The 26,953-nt window shown below is 45.0% G+C and overlaps 1 protein-coding gene across 3 annotated transcripts in view; it reads left to right on the plus strand.

Annotated features, from left to right (window-relative positions):
- The window catches only part of DHX57 (DExH-box helicase 57), a 91,711-nt gene extending 66,161 nt beyond the window's left edge, over positions 1-25,550 (plus strand). For all 3 annotated transcript variants that reach the window (XM_077282955.1, XM_077282957.1, XM_077282956.1), the window contains 11 exons: positions 1,109-1,205; positions 1,293-1,466; positions 1,823-2,023; positions 4,001-4,277; positions 12,697-12,792; positions 13,940-14,023; positions 17,124-17,261; positions 18,995-19,069; positions 21,835-21,969; positions 22,053-22,253; positions 25,251-25,550. In XM_077282955.1, coding sequence (XP_077139070.1) covers positions 1,109-1,205; positions 1,293-1,466; positions 1,823-2,023; positions 4,001-4,277; positions 12,697-12,792; positions 13,940-14,023; positions 17,124-17,261; positions 18,995-19,069; positions 21,835-21,969; positions 22,053-22,253; positions 25,251-25,394 — 1,622 coding nt within the window. In that variant the 3' untranslated portion in view covers positions 25,395-25,550. The remainder of the gene's footprint in view (positions 1-1,108; positions 1,206-1,292; positions 1,467-1,822; positions 2,024-4,000; positions 4,278-12,696; positions 12,793-13,939; positions 14,024-17,123; positions 17,262-18,994; positions 19,070-21,834; positions 21,970-22,052; positions 22,254-25,250) is intronic.
- The last annotated feature ends 1,403 nt before the right edge of the window (positions 25,551-26,953 follow it).

The raw sequence follows: 26,953 nt of genomic DNA on the forward strand, positions 1-26,953 counted from the left end.
TTCGTTTCATTTTTTTTTGTGTTTAGATATTATAAAGCATATTCAGTTATGATAAGTTCTGCACCTTTTTAATTCACTTTGTTTAATTTAGAGACAGAACATGTATAATTGGTAGGGAGGTTGAACTTAATGGACTGGGTCTATTTTCAAGCTATGTAACTACGTTTGTATAAAAGGTGTTGACGCTCCATTCTATCCATTCTTGTTTTCGGTATTACTCGTACACTCTTCACTCGGTGCCGTAGGCCGTCCTGCTACATATTCCTTGAAGAATTCCAATTGTGCAGACTTATGTAAAAAGATCCTGTGGTTTCAACTGGGTCTTGTAGTTCCACGCAGCAGCTATTCAATTACACACTCGTTTGATTCTGTAGCTGAGACCTTGGGTGGTCATCATAGGATCGTCCCCATCCCATGTCTTGCATTTTTATGCTTCCATCGCTAATAGTGATCAAATGGCTACATTGGTGGAAATAAATTTAAAGTTATGGGTCTTAAAATATAGCAGTGCAACCCAATTTTTGTTTTTATTTTTTAACTTGCATAAATTTAGTATTAATTGTACTAGCATAAAATTACCAAGTCACAGTTACTACAGAAAGAATGCCATAAAGACCAAGCCCAAAATACCCAACAATGCAACAATAGCAGAGATTTCTCCGTTCAACCCTACAGAATTTTTTTTTTTCTCATTTTTAATACGATTTTATGGAAACTTGTTGGAGGCGGTTTTCAGATGTCAACGGAAAAATAAAAATTATCTCTTGGAACAGTGGGGGTGAAAAAAAGTCTGCAGTGGGAGTGAAAGTGCTGAGGAATAGATTGTAAAAATGGTGTACTGCCCCACTGAATGCCATTAGCTTACTTTTTGATGTCATCCATTAGGAAGGTGCTGTCCTCAATAAACCTTTCCCATCATTTAGGATCAGCCTGAAGGGCACACAGACTTGGGTACATAACTTCAGCCTCAGATTTGGGAAGCCACCTAAAATTTCCAGAACCATTTCTGCCCCAGTTTAATTTGCTTTTTAGCGCCTCCTCGCTTCTCTCCCTTCCTACACTTGTGTATCCGTGCCCAACTGTCTATTTTATTTTATTCTTTCATTAGGAGCGGTTTTAGTATTTCTTCCCGGTCTTGCAGAAATCAAGATGCTGTATGAACAGTTGCAATCAAACGCCTTGTTTAGTAATAGACGTAATAAGAGGTACATTTCTCATTTCTTTGAGATCTATATTCCTAAGAACACATCGGAATAACATGGTGATGAATGATCGTCTGATCTCTCTGACAGGTGTGTCATTTACCCCCTACACTCGTCCTTATCCAGCGAGGAGCAGCAGGCGGTCTTCATTAAACCGCCCCAAGGAGTTACAAAGATAATAATCTCCACCAACATTGCGGAAACGTCGATCACCATTGATGATGTTGTCTACGTTATAGACTCGGGCAAGATGAGAGAGAAAAGGTATTGCAAGTGATAATGAGAAATAACACTGCCGTAGAGTGGTGATGTCATGGGTCAAGCGTCCACCAGTGTCAGATGTGATGATCCTTACTAACAGAAATTATATCCATCAATGAGGCCATATTGCCAGCAGAGCAGCTGCCATACTTGTGCTAGCATTAGTCAGCTTTGATGACACCGACCGCTGAAGCCCACGGACATTACTGTAATAGAAGGCCTACAGATGGCTAGAGAGTGATGTTCTCCTTCTACAAACTCTGATTATACACTGGTTCTTATAGATTACTTGAGAGAAAAAAATTGCCTTGATTGAGGATCACGTCTAACGTTAAGATGTTCAAATGGCTGCTTTTTAGGTATGATCCTGGTAAGAGCATGGAGAGTCTGGAAGACACTTGGGTGTCTCGAGCCAACGCTATACAAAGGAAAGGCAGAGCTGGTCGCGTGGCCTCTGGGATCTGCTTTCACCTCTTCACCAGCCACCACTATGAGCATCAGCTTTTAGAGCAGCAGCCACCAGAGATCCATCGAATCCCACTCGAACAGCTCTGTTTGAGGTATTGTTAATGGCCTCTGTGTCTAATTTGTCATTTATTTATTTTTTTTCTTTTTTCATTTACTGTATTTTGCGGACTAAAGATTAACCACATGGTTTGATAGTAAAACATATATCCTACTAAAAAGTATTGTATGAAAAATGTATAGAGGTAAAGCGGTCAATATAACAAATTTGAATGCACTAAGATACCACAGGGAGGTAATAGATCTTACTTACAGAGCTTCTCTGCATTGTATACATATAGCTTTAGATCTGCACATATATATGCACCAATCTGCTGCAGCCTCCGTATACACATACTCACCACTGCTGTGTATATACACAGCAATGCTGTACTAACATACTCAGCAGAATTGGAATAGGGTTAATTCTGCGCTGCCGTTATTTAAAGATGGAAAAGAAGGGCTGTATTTAGGATTGCGGTTAATTAGTCAACACGTATCGAAGTTCCAAACTTCATCAAGACGAACCACATTGTGGTATATTACTTTGGCAATCAGTTGTACTGATAAAGATGAGATGTGACCGTAGTGTTTACTTTCATTGTGGATTGCTACACAAACAAAACGCATATCGCATGATCTCTTGAGTGCCTAGTTTCGCTTTCTATATTTAATATAGGGACCCAGATTCCAGAGATGTATTAATTACTGGGCTGCTTGCTTTAGTTTTGATAAAATCACTGTTTTATCTGCTGCAGATCTAGCAGTTCTATGAATGCTGAGCCCTTGGTAACCCCGCCCCCACCACTGATTGGCAGCTTTCTGTATACACTGTGCATAGGCAGGAAGCTGCAAATCAGTGGTGGGGGTGGGATTATACAGAGCTCATGAATATGGAGGACTACATGGCAGTAGGTTTACTAGTCCTCTAGAGATAATATACTGCTGATAAAACAGAGATGTTTGTTAAATAGAGTGCTCAAGAAGCCCAATAAGTGACACATTGCTGGAATCGGGATCTTTGCCTTTATAGCATGATGGTATTATGATAAATTATACAATGCAATTTAGTTTTTTTTTTTCACTTTATTTAAACTGACCAAAAAATGTTGCTCACTCTCCCAGTGGGCGTTTTTACTTTGCTTGGCCGCAGTTTTTGAAAATCTTTATTGTGGTTCCCCTGAGCCAGAGGTCCGTTCGATCAAAAAACTCATCAGAAATAAACTACAGTCTTAATTTTATTCACTTGATCCTGTGAATCCGTTACCAGCAGCACAGCACACCTGCAATTCTTCCTTTTCATTGCTTTTATCATGATGCTCTCAGATGAGATAGCGAAAACCTGTTGAGTGTCTTTTTTTTAAACCTATTAGCAGTACATTCCTTTTATCAATGATGAATATGTTGGCACAATTTGCGTCATTAATTCAGTGGTCCCATGGACACATTTTTATTTTACTTTGTATTTTTTTCCCACGTAAGAGTTTCCTTTAGGAAAGATTGTTTGACTTGTGACACCTTATGTTTAATTCATTGTTATCCTTGCTGTTCTTTTTCTACCAGTTATTTAAAAACCCACACAATAGGTTATGTGCACACGTTGCAGATTTGACTGTGGAATTTTCTGTGCAGATTCTGCATTTCTAGGCAGAAAACGCAGGTCATTATCTGCACCTTTTTTTGGTATGTGCACACATTGCAGATTTTTGTGCAGATTTCTTCCTTTTTTTTACCCCTGCAGATTTCTATTATGGCATGGGTGCAGAAACGCAGCAGATTTGCACAAAAGAATTGACATGGTCCTTTTTTGAATCTGCTGCGTTTTCCGTGCAGAATTTTCCGCACCATTAGCACAGCATTTTTTTTTTTTGCCATTGATTTACATTTTACTGTAAATCACTTGCAGATCTGCAGCGTTTCTGCGTGGAAAAAAAAGCTGCAGATCTGCAGGAAATCCGCAACGTGTGCACATAGCCTAACTCCTTTGGTTCATAAATTAATTCTTTGTTCCTTTTTTTCTTTTTCTTTGACAGGATAAAAATTTTAGAGATGTTTTCAGAGTTTCGTCTGGAAACAGTCTTGTCCAGATTAATTGAACCGCCCAGAGTGGAATCTCTGCAGGCCTCCAAGTTACGTCTTCAAGATCTTGGTGCACTTACCCAGCAAGAAAAGCTGACGCCACTTGGGTACCACCTGGCCTCTCTGCCAGTAGATGTGAGGATTGGTAAACTCATGCTCTTTGGTGCCATCTTTCGCTGTCTGGACCCTGTTCTCACTATTGCTGCTAGCCTGGCTTCTAAATCTCCATTTGTGAGTATTATAATGATTAATCTAAGCTTCTTTTTAGCTACAATATGAGCTAGGTGAGTTGAAATTGTTTTAGAAATCTGATGTGTGATCACCAAAGGTCAACCAGCTCATTCATTTCTTCTTGGTCTGTTAGCGCACACGCAGTGTTCACTACTGAACACAGAAGGGCATGCAATGAAAGATTACATCCTGAAACCAGTGCCCGAGTCAGGATGCACTTTGTGGGTGGAGTTTGTACGGCCCCCCAAGGATGGTATAAATATCCAAATGGCCCTTCGCAGAAAAAAAGATTCCCCAGCCCTGCATTAGGATAACGGATTACTGACATATGGTATGATTGTGAATCCAGCCTGTCATTGAAGGGGTTTTCTGCTCACAAAAAAAAAAAAAAGTTGCTGTCCATGTAGGGAGTCTCCAAAGCCTCTTTTTAATTTTTATCTCCCCTTTTAACCTCCTGCAGCCAGTTTTATGGTTTTTAATCGTTTATATGTTAAACTCTCCACCTGTGCCTCTAGATAACATCATTCTCCAGGAGGCAGTGTCTCCTGGCTTCTCTGACAGTGCTTTATCTGCCTCTGAGCTCTCTCACTCCTATCCTCGGGACACGCCATCTTCACCTAAAAAAAACACCATTCTGAGACTATTATACAGTCTCAAGATGGATAAATCTCTGTCCACAGTATTTCCGCCCTAACATTCTTTTTACTACACCTACAATCAGTTTACTGTTGGGGAACAATAAGTCATAAAACGTAGTCCTTTATTCTAGTGTAAACTAGCATCAGCACTATCCCCTCTGGCCAGACTCACTAGATGATAATGCAGGCTCCACAAACAACTATACTACTTCTCTGTGGCTTCTGTTCTGTCTATCTCCCTAAACAAACTGACACTGCTCTGACAGCTGCTGGCTGAGCCCTGCCTCCTGCATTCAGGGCCGTGCTGTCTGACAGGCTATGATCTTCTGGAAGCACAGACCGGAAACCTCAGTTCTGTGCTTTGAATGGACTGTAGCTGGAAGTAAGGAACTGAAAGTCACATGACCACGTCTCCGAAACAGAGCAGAATTTTAACTGCAAATAAGTTATGAAGTTTCTTAATTTCACGTAAGCTTTACAATGTTCTAATTATTTGTGTTCGTAAAGCCCCTTTAAGTTCATGCAGTTAATAATAATAATAATAATAATAATAATAATAATCTTTATTTTTATATAGCGCTAACATATTCCGCAGCGCTTTACAGTTTACAAACATTATCATCGCTGTCCCCGATGGGGCTCACAATCTAAATTCCCTATTAGTATGTCTTTGGAAGTTAGTTCTTACTAAGCTCAGTATAAGTTAAAGGGGTTATCCAAGACTCTGTAATTTTTTTTTTTTTTTACTACGAGCTCAAGAACTAACAGGCAGATAGTTGCGAACTACCTGCCTGTTGTGCCCAGTGCCGATCTCTGAGCAGTCACAGACCCGCTCCTGCCGGCGATTCAGCAGCTTCCGCTGTTGTCATCTTGACCTAGCAGCGGCTTCTCTTTCATTATGCTCTGTTGACATTGCTGATTGACCGCAAACTCCCCACTGCCTAAATGCGGGGAGCCGGCTTTAAATCAGCATGACATTTGCAGTCACACCCAGTCAACAGAGCAGCTCAGAAGAGGAACAGCTGCTTTGTTGAGGTGGAGCAGCTGTATCGCCGGCAGGAGCGATCAGTGACTTCTCTGAGCCGGCGCTGATTAGAACAGGCAGGTCGTTTGCTCTGTTAGCAACTACCTAAGTGTTAGTTTTTAGGCCAATAGTTAAAATAAATAAATAATCCTCAATAACCCTTTTTAGTGATGGGTCTACGCAGCTCATATACTTAGGTTTTGGAAAAATTGTACCTGTCCTTCTTGTTATGAGTGACGGATACAGGTGCTTCTCACAAAATTACTATATAGAGTCATTACAAACAGAGTGATCTATTTCAAGTGTTTATTTCTGTTAATGTTGATGATTATGGCTTACAGCCAATGAAAACCCAACAGTCATTATGTGAGTAAATTAGAATACTTTATAACACCAGCTTAAAAAATGATTTTAAAATCCAAAATGCTGGAAGTGTCAAAAGCACCTGTATATCCCTACACAGATAAGGGAAGACCTGTCAACCCTATGGAGCCAAAGAGGGGCAGAGGGAAGCCACCAATGTGACACGTCTCCTACAGCCCAGCATGTTACACTGGCTGCGACCCTGTGAAAACATTAAGATCAGTTTTAATACTTTTCAGAAAAGGCAGTTTGTACTTGGTGACTCGTTCCCCTCAAAACTCCTACCAGCACTAGATCATATAGGGGTAAAGTTTATTTGTACCTAAGTTAACCAAGGAAAATAGAGATTTTTGTGTACTCACCGTAAAATCCTTTTCTCCGAGCCACTCATTGGGGGACACAGGACCATGGGTGTTATGCTGCTGTCACTAGGAGGCTGACACTAAGTTGAGACAAAAAGAGTTAGCTCCTCCCCTGCAGTATACACCCTCATGCTGGCTTCCAGAGACCCAGTTCAGTGCAAAAATCAGTAGGAGATTAATAACAATACATTACATAACATTAGAGTATAACATGTCAGAGAAAGTCAAGAACCAAAAAGGTAACGAGCCAAAGGCTAACAGGGTGGGTGCTGTGTCCCCCAATGAGTGGCTCGGAGAAAAGGATTTTACGGTGAGTACACAAAAATCCCTATTTCTCCTTCACCACATTGGGGGACACAGGACCATGGGACGTCCCAAAGTAGTCCCTGGGTGGGGAACAATACAACCAAACAACTCTGTGTACCATCTGACTATAAGTGCACAACGGCCGCCTGCAGAATACGTCTCCCAAGGGCCTCATCCGCGGAAGATTGAGTGTGGACGTTGTAGTGCTTTGTGAAAGTATGCAGGCTAGACCATGTTGCGGCTTTGCAAACCTGCTCCGCTGTTGCCTGGTGCCGAATGGCCCAGGAAGCGCCCACAGACCGAGTAGAGTGTGCTCTAACCCCCGCCGGGATAGGCCTGCCCTTGACCCGATAAGATTCTTGGATAGCCAATCGGATACATCTGGCTATTGTGCCTTAGACACGGCTGAACCCTTTCTGTGACCCTCCGGGAGGACAAAGAGGGAGTCCAATTTGCGGAAAGGAGCAGTCCTAGAAACGTACCTCCTGAGGGCCCGTACCACGTCCAAGGTATGAAGGGCCTTTTCGACCCTATGTCTCGGCTGAGGGCAGAAGGAGGGAAGAATGATATCTTCATTAAGGTGGAAGGATGAAACCACCTTAGAGAGAAAAGCCGGAGATGGGCGTAAGACTACTTTGTCCTGGTGAAAGGAAAGGAAAGGCGCCCGGCAGGATAGTGCGGCCAACTCCAAGACGTGCCTGATAGATGTCACTGCCACAAGGAAGGCAACCTTCCAGGAGAGGATGGTCAGCGGGACGTCCTGCAGAGGTTCAAATGGAGATTCCTGAAGTACGCTCAAGACCAAATTGAGATCCCAGGTCTCTAACGGCATTCTGTAGGGGGGTACCACGTGGGAGACCCCTTGAATAAAGGTCCTGACTTGCAAGTGAGCGGCAATCTTATGCTGGAAAAACACCGATAACGCTGAGATCTGACCCTTGAGGGAACTGAGCACCAGGCTAGAATCCAAGCCGGACTGGAGAAATTCCAGAATGGAAGGAACGGAGAAAACAAGAGGGGGACGACCGCGGAGCCTGCACCATGAGAAAAAGGCTTTCCAGGTGCGGTGATATATGCGAGCGGAAGACGTCTTGCGAGCGCTGATCATGGTGGCAATTACCTGCTGGGAGAGACCTGCTTGGGTTAGGATCCAGGTTTCAACAGCCAAGCCGTTAAACGTAGGGCCCCTGAGCTCTGGTGGTAGATCGGTCCTTGGCGCAGCAGATCTGGGAGGTCTGGTAACCGCCAGGGGACGTCGGATACGAGATGAACGAGTTCCACCAACCATGCGCGAAGTGGCCAATCCGGGGCGATAAGGATCACCGGAACCCCTTCCATCTTGATTTTTCGGATCACTTTCGGCAACAGAGGAAGTGGAGGGAACACGTACGGGAATTTGAACCGGTGCCATGGGGATATCAGTGCATCCACCCCTACGGCTCGGGGATCCCGAGAACGTGCTATGAAGTTGGGGACCTTGGCGTTCAGTCTGGACGCCATCAGGTCCACGTCCGGAGTTCCCCAGCGAAGGCAGATTTGATGAAAAACCTCTGGATGGAGTTCCCACTCTCCCGAGGCGAGACCCTGACGGCTGAGAAAGTCCGCCGCCCAGTTCTCGACGCCCGGAATGTGCACTGCGGAAATGGTGGAGTGGTTGGCCTCGGCCCAACGGAGAATATGTGAGACCTCCTGCATCGCCGCCCTGCTGCGGGTACCCCCTGATGGTTTATGTACGCCACCGCTGTGACGTCCGACTGAATTCTGATTGGGTGACCCGCGAGCTGGAAGTGAAAGCGTCTCAGGGCAAACCTGATAGCTCGGATCTCCAGAATGTTTATGGGAAGTTTCGACTCCCGAATCGTCCAACGCCCCTGGGCAGTGTGGTGGTGAAACACCGCTCCCCAACCGAGGAGACTGGCGTCGGTGGTCACCACCAGCCAATGGATCGGGAGAAAAGACCTCCCCTGGTTGAGAGATGATTCCAAAGTCCACCATTTGAGCGCTTGCCTGGTCCGCGGGGGCAGAGGACATGGCCTGTCGAGGGTTAAGGGACTCCTGTCCCAATTGTCCAGTAGAGCTTGTTGTAAGAGACGGAGATGCAGTTGGGCGAAGGGAATCGCTTCCATTGCGGCCACCATCTTCCCCAGGATCTTCATGGCAAACCGAATGGACTGCGGACAAGGGCGACAGAGCGTCCGGGCTCCCTGCTGAAGCGCTTGGGCCTTGGACCAAGGAAGTAAAACCAGCCCCTTGGACGTGTCCAGGATCATGCCTAGGAAAGAGATCCTTTGAGCTGGAACGGGGAGGACTTGTCCAAGTTGATTAACCAGCCCAGGCGCGAAAGGGAATCCAACGTAATGCGGACGCTTGCTTCGCAGGCATGAACAGACGACCTTCTCATCAAAGGTTTATCTAAGTATGGCAACACGACCACTCCCCGGGAGTGTAGAATGGCCATGACAGCCGCCATGACCTTCGTGAATACCCTGGGCGCTGTGGCAAGACCGAAGGGTAAGGCCGTGAATTGAAAATGGTCCTCTAGTATGGCGAAGCGGAGGAATCTTTGATGTGGCGGAAAGATTGGGATATGAAGATAAGCATCTTTGATGTCTATTGATGCTAGGAACTCGCCTCTCTCCATTGAGGAGATGATCTACCAGAGGAATTCCATCCGGAAGTGCCGTACCTTTACATACTTATTTAGGAGCTTCAAGTCCAAAATGGGGCGCACAGTCCCGTCCTTTTTTGGCACGACGAAGAGATTTGAGTAAAAACCTCTGAATGTCTCGCGTTCCGGAACCGGAACGATGACCCCGTTTTGGCGGAGGGATACGATGGCGCAGTGAAGAGCACGAGACTGAGCTCCCGAACTTGGGAGACGAGAGGGAAAAAACTGAGCTGGAGGGGAGGCGGAGAATTCTATTTTGTAACCAGAAGACACCAGGTCTCTGACCCATTCGTTGTGGATGACGGAAAGCCAGATGTGTCGAAAAAGAAGCAGGCATCCGCCTATCTCGGTTGTGTCGACTGTAATTCTCCCCGAGTCATTGTGAAGGAAATCTGGCAGGCCTAGAACCTCTGGTTCTGGGTTGTCTAGGTTTTCCTCGCCAGGACTGATTCGGTCTGTAAGAAGGCCGAGAGTCTGTCTGTGCGTGTAGATCGTTCTGATCTAGACGATGCTGTGGAGTTGGACCAGAAAGGGCCACCGCGAAAGGGGCGAAAACGAAAATGCTGTTGGTGCTGAAAAACAGCTTTTGCCCTGTGTTGAGGGAGGAACTTGCTTTTTCCCCCTGTAGCATCGCAAATAACTTGGTCCAATTTTTCTCCAAACAGGCGTCCGCCCTGAAAGGGAAGAGAAATCGGAGACTTTTTTTAGGAGGAATCCGCACGCCACTCTCTAAGCCAAATAGCTCTCCTGATGGTGACGGCGTTTGAAGCCACGGTTGCCGCACAGTCTGCTGCGTCTAATGATGCGTACATCACATAATCTGCAGCCATAGCAATTTGTTTGGCGAGGTCCACCGCCTCAGACGGAAGAGCCTGGTCCTGAATGGATTTTGCAAGAGCATCTGCCCAGAAAACCATTGCCTTGGCGACCCATGCCGCAGTGAAGGAGGGAGATAGGGAGGAACCTGAGGCTTCATACACTGAGCGCGCCAGAGAATCTAACTGGCGTTCTGTGGGATTTTTGATTGAAGCCCCGTCAGGTACTGATAACAGCGTTTTGGTAGCCAAACGCGATACCGGAGGATCTACCAGCGGTTGTTTGGTCCAATCCTTGACCAGATCTGCGGAAAAGGGATACTTTGATTCCAGGACCTTTTTCCCCGTAAAGCGTTTATCTGGACGCTCCCTGTGCCGCCGAACTATCTCTAGGAAATCCGGATGGGAGGCGAACACCTTATCGGATCGCTTGGTTCTCGTGAAGGAGACTGCGTGATCAGGAGCTGAATTAGGGTCATCATTAACCTTTAGCGCATGATTGACAGCCTCGATGAGGGAGTCAACAGTTGAACGGAACTCCGGAGAATCCGCGTCCATGGACACCTCAGACTCATACTCGTCATGATCGCTTCGAGCCCTTGGGGAGGGTGAGCGAGAAGTGGAGCTACTCGAGACTGAATGGCGTGGTGAATGCTCAGGAGAGGTAGTGCGGATCCGTTTTTTGGATGTCCGAACCTCCTTTGGGTGAGAGCGGCCCCTGCTGGCCGATGATTCCCGTTACAGAGGGGTCTCTTAACCCAGGGAAACGAACGCCCCGCTCCCCAGAGGGGTCATGAAGGGATTCAATCGCTTTGGCTAGTGAAGCAATGGATTGTGACAGTGACGTGGCCCACTCAGGGGGGCTAGGAACACTGGGGTCGGTAGCGGCGGAGGGCTCCTGGCACATTGGGCATCACATGCAGGACAGAGGGGGGAGCTTTGAGGCCGAGGGAAAGGAGCCTGGCAGGTGGTACATGCCGAGAAATCGGTTGTATGCACCTTTGTGGACTTTTTACACCTTGACTGGGACATTTTGTACCCCAATGTAATGAAAAGCTGCTAGGTGGAAGCTGAGGGGTAACGCTGCAGGGAAGCAGTTAGTGCCGTCTCCTTACCCGGTCCTGTGCCCCGCAATTGGATAGGTGGCACTGAGTGGGAGAAGAAAACCTCCGTGGAGACAGGGAAGCCGGCCGGCGCTGCGTGCTGCCGATGCCGAGAGTCTGTGGGTAATCTTGCAGGGAGCGAGAAGCGCCAGAAGTGTGGGCGGAGCCGCAGAAATGATGTGTGAGGTGGGCGGAGCCTGCCGGAATGCGGCCTACACAAGGCCGAAGCTGGGGACTAAATTTCTGGCCTCGGCCGGCGCGCACCCGCGGACCACGGGGAAAGAAATCGCGGCGGTAAGGGGAGAATCCTGCCGCTATGGAGCCCCCCAAAAAGCTGTGACCGCCAGAAAAAGCCCGACCCCTGTTGCACTTACCCCAAAATGAAGGTGCCCGGGATAGTTAGGACGGTGCAGGGTTGGGGAGCCTCCATCCACCATCCCTTGAAAGGGGGGTGGAGAGGAACCGTCTGCCTCCTTCCATCATCCGCCTTTTCAGTGCTGATGCAGTGGGGGCTGCACAGACGCCACAGTGGAAGAGTGCCTCTGAACAGCCGAGGGTGAGACCTGGTGGGCAGGGCAGATGTCCGGCAAAAAAGGCCTGGCTGCAGAAGAGGATACTGGAGGTGACACACCAGTGCTCCACTGTAAAATAGGGGGGAGATCGGTGCCCTTGAAGGGGCCCGTCGCCCAAAAGGTCAGCTCAGGCAGTGGCATCCCACGTCGCAGGAGAGGATACGGAGAGGTGAAACTCCCGTGCTCGCTTGTTGTTGGTTCAGGGAGATCGGAACATGAAAGAATCCGTCGCCCCTTCGTCCGGAAAAGAACTTTTAAATCCAGTGTGCCTCCTACAGACACTAAGCTTGAACTGGGTCTCTGGAAGCCAGCATGAGGGTGTATACTGCAGGGGAGGAGCTAACTCTTTTTGTCTCAACTTAGTGTCAGCCTCCTAGTGACAGCAGCATAACACCCATGGTCCTGTGTCCCCCAATGTGGCGAAGGAGAAACAAGTTTTTATCATCCTCTCATTAAAAAAGTGTCCAGGAGGAGTGATGCCGCCATGTGACGTGTCCAATGAATTGTACCAGCACTCATGCATTTCATACATCTAATATATATATATATATTATTTTTTTTTTAAAAGGTGTGTCCTTGGGATAAAAAGGAAGACGCAAACAAGAAGAAGCAAGAATTTGCAGTAGGCAACAGTGATCACTTGGCTCTTCTCCAGGCTTATAAGGTAGAGGCAGCCGATGTTCCTTATTGTAATTGCCAGCGTACCTGTCTACAAATTATGATGTATGGGTCACTGTCCAGTACTAACATCAGCATCAATGTCATTCTTGTTGTCTTATGTGGTAAACGAATTTAAGGGGAATCTGTCAGCAGGTTTTTTTTCTAGCTAATCTGAGAGCAGCATAATGTAGGGACAGAGCCCCTGATTCCAGCAATGTGTCACTTACTGCACTGCTTGCTATAGTTTTTATAAAATCACTGTTCTATCAGTAGGGGATTATCACCAGAGGACTACTTGGCCTTCTGCCAGGTAGCCCAACCCCGTCATCTCCACTGATTGGCAGCTTTTTGCTTATGAACACTGCCAAAACGGTGGTAGAAGCCACCAGTATCTTTTTATATATGGAGGGGGAAAAAAAGAAAGCAGCGGAAAAATTATGGAAAAGACATTTCAGGAAAAAAATCACCAGCATTCTGCTTTAAGCTATGTGGATAACACCAGCTGCTGTGTTCAGACTCATACATGCTATTGTCAGTAATGGCCGCATCACAGAGGGAGAGCAATATGACAACTGGAGGCCTGATAATGCTTTTAAGTGGGAAAAAAGCCACAAAATCAGTTTCCCAATAGTGTTTTTTTGTTTAAAGAAAAAAAAACTGAACATAATTGGTATCTCTGCAACAGCCCATGCTTTAAAATTGTCACATTGTTTATGCAGGGAGGTGAATTTTTAGCAATTTTTGTTGAAAAAGTAGCAAAAAATTTGGTGTCGTTTTAATTGTATCTAGGATCGCTGTGTGCCTCTTTTTATTTTTTTTTCCCCCGTTTGGCCTCCCAAAGAATGGAAAGAAAGAGTGAAAAAGAAATCTCTTGTATTCCAAAATGGTACCAAATAAAGAGTGCAGCTTGCCACGCAGAAAAAAAAGAGCGCCCTCGCACAGCTTCATCAATGGAACATTTTTTAAATGTTGTAGCTCTCATGCTCAAAAAGAATTTTATGTATTTTTTTTTTAAAGAATGTAGTCATTGTTTTTTTTGTTTAATTTTTAAAGCTTTATTTTTCTCTTCTGGGCTTGTCCAATTTTTTTTTTTTTAAATCTATACTTTGGATCAGTATTATGGCAATGAAAACTCTCCTTTCTCCATGTAGGCTTGGCGTACAGTCATTAGAGAGAACTCGCGGGCTGGGTACCAATATTGCCGAGAGAACTTCTTGTCTTCTAGAGTGCTCCAGGTAATGAGATGTCTCTTATCTTTGTATAGTTTCTTAAGCCCCCGTCTCACTAAGCGAGATCGCTAGCGAGATCGCTGCTGAGTCACAAGTTTTGTGACGCAACAGCGACCTCAGTAGCGATCTCGCTATGTGTGACACGTAACAGCGACCAGGCCCCTGCTGTGAGATCGCTGGTCGTGTCGGAATGGCCTGGACCTTTTTTTGATCGTTGAGGTCCCGCTGGGTAGCACACATCGCTGTGTTTGACACCTTACCAACGACCTCGTTGACGACTCAGACACTGAATCGTCATAATAGCTTCCATGTGACATCGTTGTACAGGTCTCTACAGGTCGCTGGTGAGATGTCAAACAGTGAGATCGCAGAAGCGATCGTTGGAAGATCTCACTGTTTGACATCTCACCAGCGACCACATAGCGACGCAGTAACGATCCCTGACAGGTCGTATCGTTGTCGGAATCGCTTTAGCGTCGCTAAGTGAGACGGGGCCTTTACTGAATGGTTTCTGAGATTAAGCAATACATGAAGGAAAGCCATAGCTGCCCCTTCATCATAAGGCTTTGTTCACATGTTGCATTTTTGCTGGTTTTTAAGCAAATTAAAAGCTGCTTTTTACGTGCTGCTGATGTCTGTCTCACCTGGTGGTCTGGGGTTCAGTTGTACTCACCAGCACCTTCTCTGAGCTGGCTGTCAGCTGACTCCCAGCCCGGGCGGCGGCAAAATGCAGCTACCGGGAAAACGCCTTAACAAATGGTCCACCCCTGCCGGCTGCGCCTGGGGCATATGCCCCGCCTGCCCCTCTTCCCCTAGATACGCCTCTGATCTTTAATTTGATCATGTCTTTTATGTTTCACACAATTGCAATAATCTTTGAAGAATCAAATTTAATTTAGGGGCTCGGCATATGCTAATTAGGCAGCACTAGTCCAGTAAGTAGTCTCTTCCCCTTGGGCTAGTCACTGTGTTTCATTAGTTTGACAGTCAGCATACATCCCCAGTTATGAAAGAACTAGATGGTGGCCCGATTCAAACGCATCGGGTATTCTAGAATATGTATGTAGTATATTTATGAAGTTTTCAGAATAATGTAATTTATACACAGGATTCGGCCGGCCAGGCACGACCAATTAGCGAAGCGTGGATGAAATTCCGCGCCAATTTGCTGCTGGACTGCGCCTGTCGCTGATTGGTCACATCCGGCCGCGAACAATCAGTGAAGTCAGGGCCTGCTCCAGGTTTTTGAGGGCCCCGGGCGAAAGAGACTCAGTGGGCCCCCCTCTTTAACACATACCACGATTCATGATGCACAGATACAGCATAGAAATATAGCACAGCCAAGTAGCATACAGCCCACGTAGTATATAACACAGCCCACGTAGTATATAACACAGCCCACGTAGTATATAACACAGCCCACGTAGTATATAACACAGCCCACGTAGTATATAACACAGCCCACGTAGTATATAACACAGCCCACGTAGTATATAGCACAGCCCACGCAGTATATTGCCCAGCCACGTAGTATATTGCCCAGTCCATGTAGTATATAACACAGCCCGCCTAGTATATAGCACAGCCCCCGTAGTATATAGCACAGCCCCCGTAGTATATAGCTCAGACACGTAGTATATTGCCCAGCCACGTAATGTATTGCACAGACCCGTAATATATTGCACAGCCACGTAGTATTTAGCACAGCCACGTAGTATATAGCACAGAGACGTAGTATATAACACAGCCCATGCAGTATATAACACAGCCCACATAGTATATAGCACAGCCCAGTAATATATAGCACAGCCACGTAGTATATAGCACAGCCACGTAGTATATAGCACAGCCACGTAGTATATAGCACAGCCACGTAGTATATAGCACAGCCACGTAGTATATAACACAGCCCATGCAGTATATAACACAGGCCACGTAGTATAGAGCACAGCGATGTAGTATATTGCCCAGCCACATAATATATAGCACAGCCACGTAGTATATAGCACAGAGATATAGTATATAACACAGCCCATGCAGCATATAACCCAGCCTACGTAGTATATAGCAATGTGGGCACCATATCCCTGTAAAAAAAAAAGTTATATACTCGTCTTCCGTCGGCCCCCGGATCCAGCCCAGGCATTTACCGATGCTTTTCGCGACGCTCCGGTCCCAAGAATGCATTGCGGTCTCGCGAGATGATGACGTAGCGATCTTGCGAGACCGCTACGTTATCATCTCACGAGACCGCAATGCATGGACTGGAGCGTCGCGAGAAGCAGTGGGAAAGGCGACGGAATGTGAGTATATAATGATTTTTTATTTTATTATTTTTAACATTAGATAGGCAGCATCAATAGTAAAAAGTTGGTCACACAGGGTTAATAGCAGCGATAACGGACTGCGTTACACCGCAGCATAACGCGGTGTAACGCAGCCATTAACCCTGTGTGAGCGCTGACTGGAGGGGGCACTGACAGAGAGTAGGAAGGGGCGAATTCGTGGCCTGACTGTGCCCGTCACGGCCTGCCGGCCGAGACCAATCGGCGACATGGGATTTCCGTGACAGACAGACAGAAGTGCCCCTTAGACAATTATATATATAGATGGTTAGGCAGCATTCACACTTGCGGGTTTTTTGTTTTTTTTATGCAACTGTAAAATTGGGACAATTTTGTAGTGATTGCTAAAAATTACAGCAAAGCTGGGCTTTTGCCTTGGCTGCTGATAAAACCACACTCTGGCTGTAACAAGTGAACGCAGCATTATACAGGTTGTCAATCATGCCCAGGGAGGTGTGATTAGGAGATGGGGGGGGGGGGGCAGGACTAGTCTGCGGAGGCTCACCTCTTAGATTAGTCTTGGCTCATTGACATATGCAAAGCGGCAAAAAAAAAAGTACATTGGCGAAAGACTGCAGTGCTGTTGTACAACGTGCACCAATCCATATGCATACTGCTATAATAGCAGTCGGGGGACCTGACATGTGTCTTTATTTTATACATAAAGGGACCTTCTTTCTGTTGAAATTCTTTTTTTATTCTATGCAAGCTCTGCCACTCTCTAAAGCAATCGTACGTTACAGTAACCTTTTATTTTGCAGGAAATAGCGAGTCTGAAACGACAGTTTACAGAACTTTTGTCTGACATTGGCTTTGTGAAAGAAGGGCTTAGGGCTAGAGATATTGAAAAAAGATGGGGTCAGAAGGGAGATGGAGTGGTGGAATCTACAGGCGAGGAGGTAAGTGCCTCCCTTACATAGTAATAAACTACAAAGTACCCCGGACTGCTGACATAGTGTTAGGATAGTAATCGCCTTCGAAAGAGCCTCCACTCTGAAATGGGCCTTACAGCATAAAGGAAAAAATGTACCCCTCTAAAGTAGCACACACTACCTGTAAAGGGGACAAGGGGCACACATGACGCCTCATATGCTGGATGCTGCTAAAACTGCACTACTCTCTGCGCAATCAATGTCCTATATAACACTATGGCAGCAGTTTTGTAGATTGTATAGTTGATTTTCTGTAATAAAAATGTGTCACCAGAATATTAGATAAAGGGAATCTGTCATTAAGGTCAACCCTTCAAAGACGTCTATATAGGCATGTAGCTCATAGGAGGCTGAATAACAGGATACCTTGAGATCTGCGATCCGATGTCTTATTCTGGAGAAAGCCAAGTTTTTCTTCATATGTAAATGAGGTGTTAAGATCTATGGGCCGGACGTAGATCTACATGAGAATCTGCCTCCAGAGATTATGATAAATAAAAGGGGGAGTTACCAGTGTGAGACATGTAATGACTGACAGTCTGCTCTCCTGATCTCCTGTACTGTATTAGTTATAACACCTGCACAGCTTTCTTCTTATAGTTATAATGATACACCGCTCTGCAGCAGAGCGACGGCACTCACCCCTCTTCAGCTTCCATGTAAAAGGCAGCCAGTGTGAGGGGACGACGTGTTTGCTGAGATTCATAGGAAACAGTGATTTTTACTATACACAGTAGTAAAGCGATCGAATGATGAAAGGTTCAAGCCCCTTAAGGGACTAAAAAACACAAAAATTGAATTAACCCTACCCCTTCCTTTTATGTATATGGTAACATCACTTCCATAAAAGTCCACTTTATGAAACCATAAAATTATTTGACCTACACTGTGAATATCAAACCGGGGGGAAAAAAATTAAAAATGTCAAAATTATTATAATTTTTTTTTTTTCTTTACACATCCCCTCTGACCAAAAAATGTTCCTCAGAAATAAGAATTACACCATATTGGCAACAATAAAACCATCACCTTGCCACACAAAAAAATAACAAATCTTCACAAAGAGTTTTGTGGCTCTGAAAATAGTAGCACAATTTTTTTTTACATTTTTTTTTAAACAAAGTTCAGAGTTTTTAAGCCATTAAAATGGTAAAAAAAAAACACTATAGATGTCGGATATCGCTTTAATTGTACTGACCTGAAGAATCATGTTGTTTGGTTATTTTAACCCAAGATTGGGTTACTTAAACCCAAAACTCAATGGCAAGATTGTAGGTGATAGTTGTTTTTTTTTTTTGTTTTGTTTTGTTTTTCACTGCACTTGGAATTGTTTTTCTATTTTCCCATAGACTGTAAGGTAAAATGAACGGTGTCAATCAAATCTACACTTTTTCCCACAAAAAAAAAACAACCCCTCACATGTCTATCTGCATGGAAAACTAAAAAAGTTATTGCAAAGTTGGGTTGTCCTCAAGGGGTCAGGTATCCAGATCTAGGCAATAGTTGACGACCTGTTTAATTTGTAATCTAATAAGCTATAAAGAAAAAATGTATATACAGTATAATATTTAATTTTAGTTTTTCCCTATACTTTTAAATTGGAAGACTGTGTGATACTGTAGTATATTCTAAAAATCACTATATTTTTTTATTTTTTTTTTGTTCGTAATCAACTTTTGTTTTGTTTTATTTCCCTACAGTCTAATACGAATGCAGAGAATATTAAATTAATGTCAGCCATGCTGTGTGCAGCTTTATATCCCAATGTTGTCCAAGTAAGTTCATGGCTACTATTTTTTTTTTTTTATCGGTTCTTACAAATCACAGCGGATCCAATGGTTAGACATCAAGAAGTAACTATTTTACTAAATGAAGAGCAAATCCGTCACTATTGCTTTCAACAACTGTTCTAAAATATTAGGGTTTTAATGATTTTTTTTTTCCACATCATCTTCTCTAAAACAAAATTTAATGATTGTTTTATCAGCCAGACCAGACGCTGTAGAGACCAGACGCTGTAGGTACCACACACGTCAAATTTATGGGCGACCTTCTGGTCCATAGTGGTAGCAAATTCATCATTTACATGGGTATTTACCAAGCTGTCGGAAAGTAAATCACGCAGATGCCTGTACTTGACCGGCGTAGTAACAGAGCAGACTAAGTGGATGAGACACTGCCATTTGCAGCAGGCGCTAGTTATAGTATAAAGCCGACTGCACCTGGAATCAGAAACCATGCATACATCAGATCATTACCTGCATTACAACACTAATGGTGCGATTAAGAATGCAACTCCTCTTCTAAAAAAAAGCCAAAACAATCCCATCACACACTGACGAATCGTGACAGTGCGCAATGTGCACACTGTCACGATTCCCTTGTATTCCTTGCGCAAGTGAGCAGTTTGATGCCCAAACTTTTACAATGCCACTGTATGTGCAGATACATGACCGCTCACTTGCACAAGGAATACAGGGGAATCGCGCACTGTCACGATTCATCAGTGTGAGGTCGATGGGCTTTATACTATAACTAGCTCTTGCTGCAAATGGCACAATCTCGTCCTCTTAGTCTGCTCTATTACTACACCGGTCACCTATTAGGCTGGTTTACATACAGCATTTTTTTTAACATTTTCGTGTGGGTTTTTTTTTTCTTAGTTTCACTTTCTTTTCTTTTCTTTGTGGAGATAACCACTGCGGTCGATTGTAAGTGTGAAGTCACAAAGGAAATATGAACTATGCTACAAACTGCTTCCAGGCCATTTTTTTTTTATTTGTTGCATTTGTCTATTCTTCATAACACCACATGCTGTACTTGTGATATTTTTTGTCAGCCCTTTTTTTTTTTTTTGTAGACTTCTTTATAGAGCAAGTAAAACCTGAAAAAGAACTAAAAACCCTATGTGAAGCCTTATTCTGCAGTTTTCATATAGGTGTGCACAACCTTTTTTTTATCCTGAGGACTGTAAGTTCATGCTGAACCACTTCCAAGGGCCTCGGTAAAACTCTTTATGGGTACTTCTGTTTAAAACACTTATGGTATCCCAAAAGCGCAAGTTCTACTTCCAGTACGTTCACCTTTTGGGAGAATTGAGACCTTATGCCCCAGGAAGAATTTTAAAGCTCCTAGCTTTGGCAGCTACCACTGAGCCAAGGCCATTTTCACACATCCATGTTTCACCAGCTGAGTACGGACTGCAGTGGGCAGATGGGCTGAGGGTCTCCTGACCAAAACTAAGCAGCTTTTGAGGCTATGAGGCTCTTAAGTTCACGTCAGCAGCTGGTCTGTACATCACGGTCTGTTCCGGGGCTGGTTTCACACATCTGTGCTTCAGTCCATCTTGTATGCTCCTTTCTGAAGTGTCTTTCAGGGAATCATTTTCTAATATATGGGGACTCCGAGATGAGAATGCAGTACAGTAATTGTACTCTCCCACCCCTGTGCTGTGTGCACCTCGTCTCCTTGATGTGAAAACTACACAGGCAAGCATTTCTTTGTCCATATGTAACTGTAGGTTGTGGCCCCCTGATATAGGCGAATGTAAAACAACCCTCCTGACATAGAAGACAAATTTTCTTAAATGGAAAACTAGAATGAACCCATGAATCCCTGACCCACCACAATTGCATTGCAACATCAGAGTAAAGAAACATCACAGTACACAGCCACAGTCAGGGAGCCGATATGTGGCCCTTCATTATCTGCTCTGCTATAGAAATGAGGAAAAGTGTCCACCAAACCAGATCACTCCCTTATCTGACTGGAAGTCTCTTAAGGTACCTTCACACGAAGCGACGCTGCAGCGATACAGACAACGATGCCGATCGCTGCAGCGTCGCTGTTTGGTCGCTGGAGAGCTGTCACACAGACCGCTCTCCAGCGACCAACGATGCCGAGGTCCCCGGGTAACCAGGGTAAACATCGGGTTGCTAAGCGCAGGGCCGCGCTTAGTAACCCGATGTTTACCCTGGTTACCAGTGTAAAATGTAAAAAAACAAACAGTACATACTCACCTTCACGTCCCTCGCCGTCCGCTTCCTGCACTGACTGAGCGCCGGCCCTAACAGCAGAGCGGTGACGTCACCGCTGTGCTTTCACTTACGGCCGGCGCTCACAGTCAGTGCAGGAAGCGGATGGCGAGGGACGTGAAGGTGAGTATGTACTGTTTGTTTTTTTACATTTTACACTGGTAACCAGGGTAAACATCGGGTTACTAAGCGCGGCCCTGCGCTTAGTAACCCGATATTTACCCTGGTTACCATTGTAAAACATCGCTGGTATCGTTGCTTTTGCTGTCAAACACAACGATACACGGCGATCTGACGACCAAATAAAGTTCTGAACTTTAATCAACGACCAGCGATATCACAGCAGGATCCTGATCGCTGCTGCATGTCAAACACAACGATATCGCTAGCCAGGATGCTGCAACGTCACGGATCACTAGCGATATCGTTTAGTGTGAAGGTACCTTTAATCCTTACAAAGTTAATCTAATTATCTGAAAACCAATATAAATTGTCTGTGTATTCAGGTGAAATCTCCAGAAGGCAAGTATCAAGTGACAAGAGCAGGAGCTGTAAAGATGCAACCTAAAGCTGAGGAGCTGAAGTTTGTCACCAAGAATGATGGTTACGTTCACATCCATCCCTCCTCCATTAATTTCCAGGTTAGACACTGACCCCATAGTTCCTTGTCAGCCCTCTTTACGAATCCATATTATGCAATCTTTTTATTGGGTGTGTGTTTTAGGTGCGGCATTTTGACAGCCCTTACCTGGTCTATCATGAAAAGATTAAGACAAGCCGTGTTTTTGTGCGAGACTGCAGCATGGTGTCTGTATACCCTCTGGTGTTGTTTGGTGGTGGACAAGTTAATGTCGAACTTCGCAAAGGAGAATTTGTTGTCTCGTTGGATGACGGGTGGATTCGTTTTGCAGCTGCCTCACATCAGGTAAAGCCATCAGGACCACTGAACGTACATATTGAGAAACTTAACTCTGGGCATACACATTAGCTATGTCTGCCAAGTCCTCCTTGCATAGAAATGACCAACAACCCATATCCTTCTCTCCGCCTACATAATCTGTTGGGGAGAGTCAGGAGGCCCCAACCCCTCCCTTCATTCACAATAGGGTGGTCAACCAATATTGACTGGTTCTGCTGACTTTTATCTGATCTGTATATGGACCTTACCATCTAACAAAAGTTATCATTTGCTAACTGGTGAAATGAAGATTGAGCAGGTCGTAACTAGTGATGAGCGAGTATACTCGTTGCTCGGGTGTTCTCCGAGTATTTGTTAGTGCTCGGAGATTTAGTTTTCTTCGCTGCAGCTGCATGATTTGCGACTGCTAGGCAGTTTGAACACGTGCGAATTCCCTAACAAACGGGCAATCCCCACAAGTATTCAGGCTGTCTAGCAGTCGCAAATCATACAGCTGCGGCCGAAGAAAACTAAATCTCCAAGCACTAACAAATACTCAGGGAAACCCGAGTAACGAGTATACTCGCTCATCACTAGTCAGAACGCAAAATACTCTATTGTCACTGAGGGCATCGGAATGGGTTGGGGCACTGTTTCCCAAAGCCCAGTCCTCACGGCCCCCAACAGATGGAGTTTCTTACTATTGCTCAGGTGATGGAAATATTATTAAGGCATTAGAAATTGTCCCAGGTTCTCTCACTTGTGCAATACTAAGGAAATCCTGAAAACATGATGTGTTGGACTGTGAGGACTGGAGTTTGGGATACACCATGTTAGTTTTCATGATGTACATCTGGCATAAAAAGTGGATGTCCTACATCATGCTGCCAAACCATGACCACATTACCACATAACTAAAGAACAAATCCTAGTATTTAGAAGCCAATTACCATCAATAGTCTATACATGGGACAAATAATGCTGCCATGAAATGACCACTTATTAATGTGAAGAAAATACTGCACTAAATCCAATAATACACCCACACAGTGACCATAGCGTGGTGACTAGCAGATCTTCTTCAGATTGTGTAGGTGACTACTGTACAGGTAAGTCCAGTGGCTCACATGATATCTCCTATCGTTGGATTGTCATTTTCCTTCCTCCATCTGTCCCAGATAACTCTCACATCTCATCTCGCAGAACTTAACACACAGACCTCTTGTCTTACTTCACTTACACACCATGCCACCACAAAACAAAATGCTTCCATATAGTAATTGTCCCCCGATGTGTTGATTTGCCATTTTTCCTCCAGGTATTAATGCCCCTTTGTGATACCTTGTAATATCGATACCCCCTTAGCCATCATGTATTGTTAATGCCCCTTTGTGCCTTCACGTGTTAATATTGCACCAATTGTGCCCCCTTGTCATTTTACTTGCAATAAAAATAAACACATTGACATTCACCTGGCCCCGCTCCCACAATGAGCGACGTGGCTCTCCTCGCCTTCGGAGCTCTCGGCCGGGCGCAGGCAGTGCTCCCTGTCTGTGCTTCCTGCACCTGGCAAGCCGCGGGCTAGAAGACGTGTGCTGCTTGCCAGAGGAAGCGGTAGCACAGAGAACCGATGGCGCTCTTATTTGCCACAGTGCTCAACTGTATCTGTGTCATAGTGACCCTATGAGCGCTGAAGCCCTGTCTGTCCGGGGATCCAGGCGGGATCCTCTCCAGTCATCATTGTTATGCTGCTGGACATATGGGGCAAAATGTGACTATTGCTGCACAACTGGTCTCTAGAAGTTATGTGGATATATTATGAAGTTGTCTATAGCTCCACCTAGTGGTGGCTATAAGCAGACAGAAATTTGAGTTTTAAAGGGGCTGTCCATAACTGAATAACCCCACTTAATTGCTTAAGAAAACATATTCTTGCCTCCTGGACCACTGTTGCTCCTGTGATGCCTGGCAGTCACGTGACATAACAATCAGAGAATGCGGATTGTCTGCAGCGTTCACTGACAGAAGTATGAAGGGTGCAACTGATCAGCTCCCTCTAATTGGCTGCAGTGGTCACGTAACCCTGCTATGCTGGGAATCGCAGCACCTGTCTTTTTTTGTGTGTGTTGCGTGAGGCACTTTAATGTGTATTCACTTCGTCATTTACATTGAATACGCACATTTGAAGGATTTGTCTACTTAATCTGTATTTTAACAAATGTGTTGGAGGACTTGTAAGTTCAGCCTTCTTCAGACGGTACAGCTCTCCTGTTCTGAAAATGCCTCCTGATGGAAGTACCAGACCTGTCCATCAGCAACGTCAAATTGAGAAACTGCTTTCCTTTGTGCCTTGGAGACGATTTTCTTTTTCTATTTATACTTGTATACTGATAGGGCAGATTCAGAAGATGGCATTCTGCATCCTGCAGCCACCACTAGAGGGTGATCACTGCACACTCACTATTGGCCAGGAAGCTTCTCAGCTCCCTCTAGGCAGTCAACAGATTTCCTTTAACTCCTTAAAGGGGTTGTCCACTAATTTTAAAAGTTGATCTTGATGGATCCAGGGTGGTTTAAGAAATAGCAAAAAAGTCACTATACTCTACTACCAGGCTTGTGCTGCTCCTCTGTACTCGGTAATGTGTTCTCCACCTCCCAAATGGAAGGGGTATGAAGCGACTGCTGCAACAGATCAGCAGCCACTGATCGGCTGCTGACTTCTCATTCCATCTAAACAGGAAGAAATCTCTCGTTTTGTTCTAATTAAATAAGGAGACTGTAATCAATCACCAGACACTGCAGCAATTGACACCCAGCCCCTCCGGATGTACCTGTACCAAGGAGCAATGCTAGTCCAGAAGGCAGGTGTCGGCTTTTTACTTTCATTTCTTATTCTACCCTTTAATCTTACAGATGAGGATAAGGGCACAGATTGTCAGAGCCACTGCTTCTGTAGTGTTGTAGGTCGCCAATGTAAAGAACAGACATTAAATATCCGTCATCCGTGTAATCGTGTCTTTGTAGGTGGCGGAGCTGGTGAAGGAGCTGCGCAGTGAACTAGATCAGTTGCTGCAGGATAAAATTAAGAATCCAACAATGGACCTGTGCACCTGCCCCCGAGGATCCCGGATCATTGCCATGATTGTAAAACTGGTCTCCACACAGTAACGCCGGCCTACAGAATGACCATTCCTGATTTCTGTCCCATGATTCTAGGAGAGTGTTTGCAAGTTCTCATTTCACCATATTCCTTTCACATATGCAGGATTGTATGTGAACCACTAGCTGCTTAATCATGTAATAAAGTGTAACTTTGTAACATAAGCCTGTAATTGTCTCCACGAGATCCCCACTGGGAAAACGCCAAAAGATGGCAACCAAGTGCTATCAAATCCATTCATTTGGTGGGCAAACCTGCAAAAAACTGTAAAAAGACTGTGTGGCACGCTTAATACTGGGATAATTGGGGGTCCTCCCAAAGGTCAGCCCCCCACCTGTCAGTGATTATCACGTAAAGGGAATACCCCTTGGGGCACCTTCTGTAGAGGTCTGTAGAGATCAGAGCACAATACACAGGCTGGCTGCGGGTCCGGACACATTTATGCGGGAGCTTGAATGCGCCTTGTCACACATCTGAATGTAATTTGGCTATACATCGCACTCCATAGACTTCCATGGGTTATTATTACGGCACGTGTGAATGAGCCCAAAGGGAGGAACTAGTACTTATATTTTTTGTGTTGGGCCAATGACCGCATTCTGTATCTGAGTCACAAGCTTTTCCAGTACATATGCCGAATATATTCACACAGCTTGACATGAATGCAGCATAAAATGCCTGTAGTTTTTCACTTTTTTGATATTGAGATTAAAATAGTGGGTATATCCTGCTGGGGAGGAGCCAACTTTTTTACTTTTAAATATAGGAAAGATGTATATCTTGGTACTGTGTTAGCCAGTGGATAGAAAAATATTTAGAACTAGATGGTGGCCCGATTGTAACGCATCGGGTATTCTAGAATATGTATGTAGTTTATTTACGAAGTTTTCAGAATAATGCAATTTATACACAGGATTCGGCCGGCCGGGCGCGACCAATTAGCGAAGCGTGGTTCAAATTCCGCTCCAATTCACGGCTGGACTGCGCATGTCGCTGATTGTTTGTGGCCGGGCATGACCAATCAGTGAAGTCAGGGCCTGCTCCAGGTTTTTGAGGGCCCCGGGCGAAAAACTCAGTGGGCCCCCCTCTTTAACACATACCACGATTCATGATGCACAGATACAGCAGAGAAATATAGCACAGCCAAGTAGCGTATAACACAGCCCACGTAGTATATAGCACAGCCACGTAGTATACAGCACAGCCCACGTAGTATACAACACAGCCCACGTAGTATACTGCCCAGCCACGTAGTATACTGCCCAGCCACGTAGTATATAGCACAGCTTCCGTAGAATATAGCACAGACACATAGTATACAACACAGCTCACGTAGTATATTGCCCAGCCACGTAGTATATTGCCCAGCCACGTAGTATATAGCACAGCTCCCGTAGTATATAGCACAGCCCACGTAGTATACAGCACAGCCCACGTAGTATACAGCCCAGCCCACGTAGTATACAACACAGCCCACGTAGTATATAACACAGCCCCCGTAGTATATAGCACAGACACGTAGCATATTGCCCAGCCATGTAATATATTGCACAGCCACGTAGTATAT

Source organism: Ranitomeya variabilis, chromosome 2 (assembly GCF_051348905.1).
Source record: "Ranitomeya variabilis isolate aRanVar5 chromosome 2, aRanVar5.hap1, whole genome shotgun sequence".
NCBI classification, from domain to species: domain Eukaryota; kingdom Metazoa; phylum Chordata; class Amphibia; order Anura; family Dendrobatidae; genus Ranitomeya; species Ranitomeya variabilis.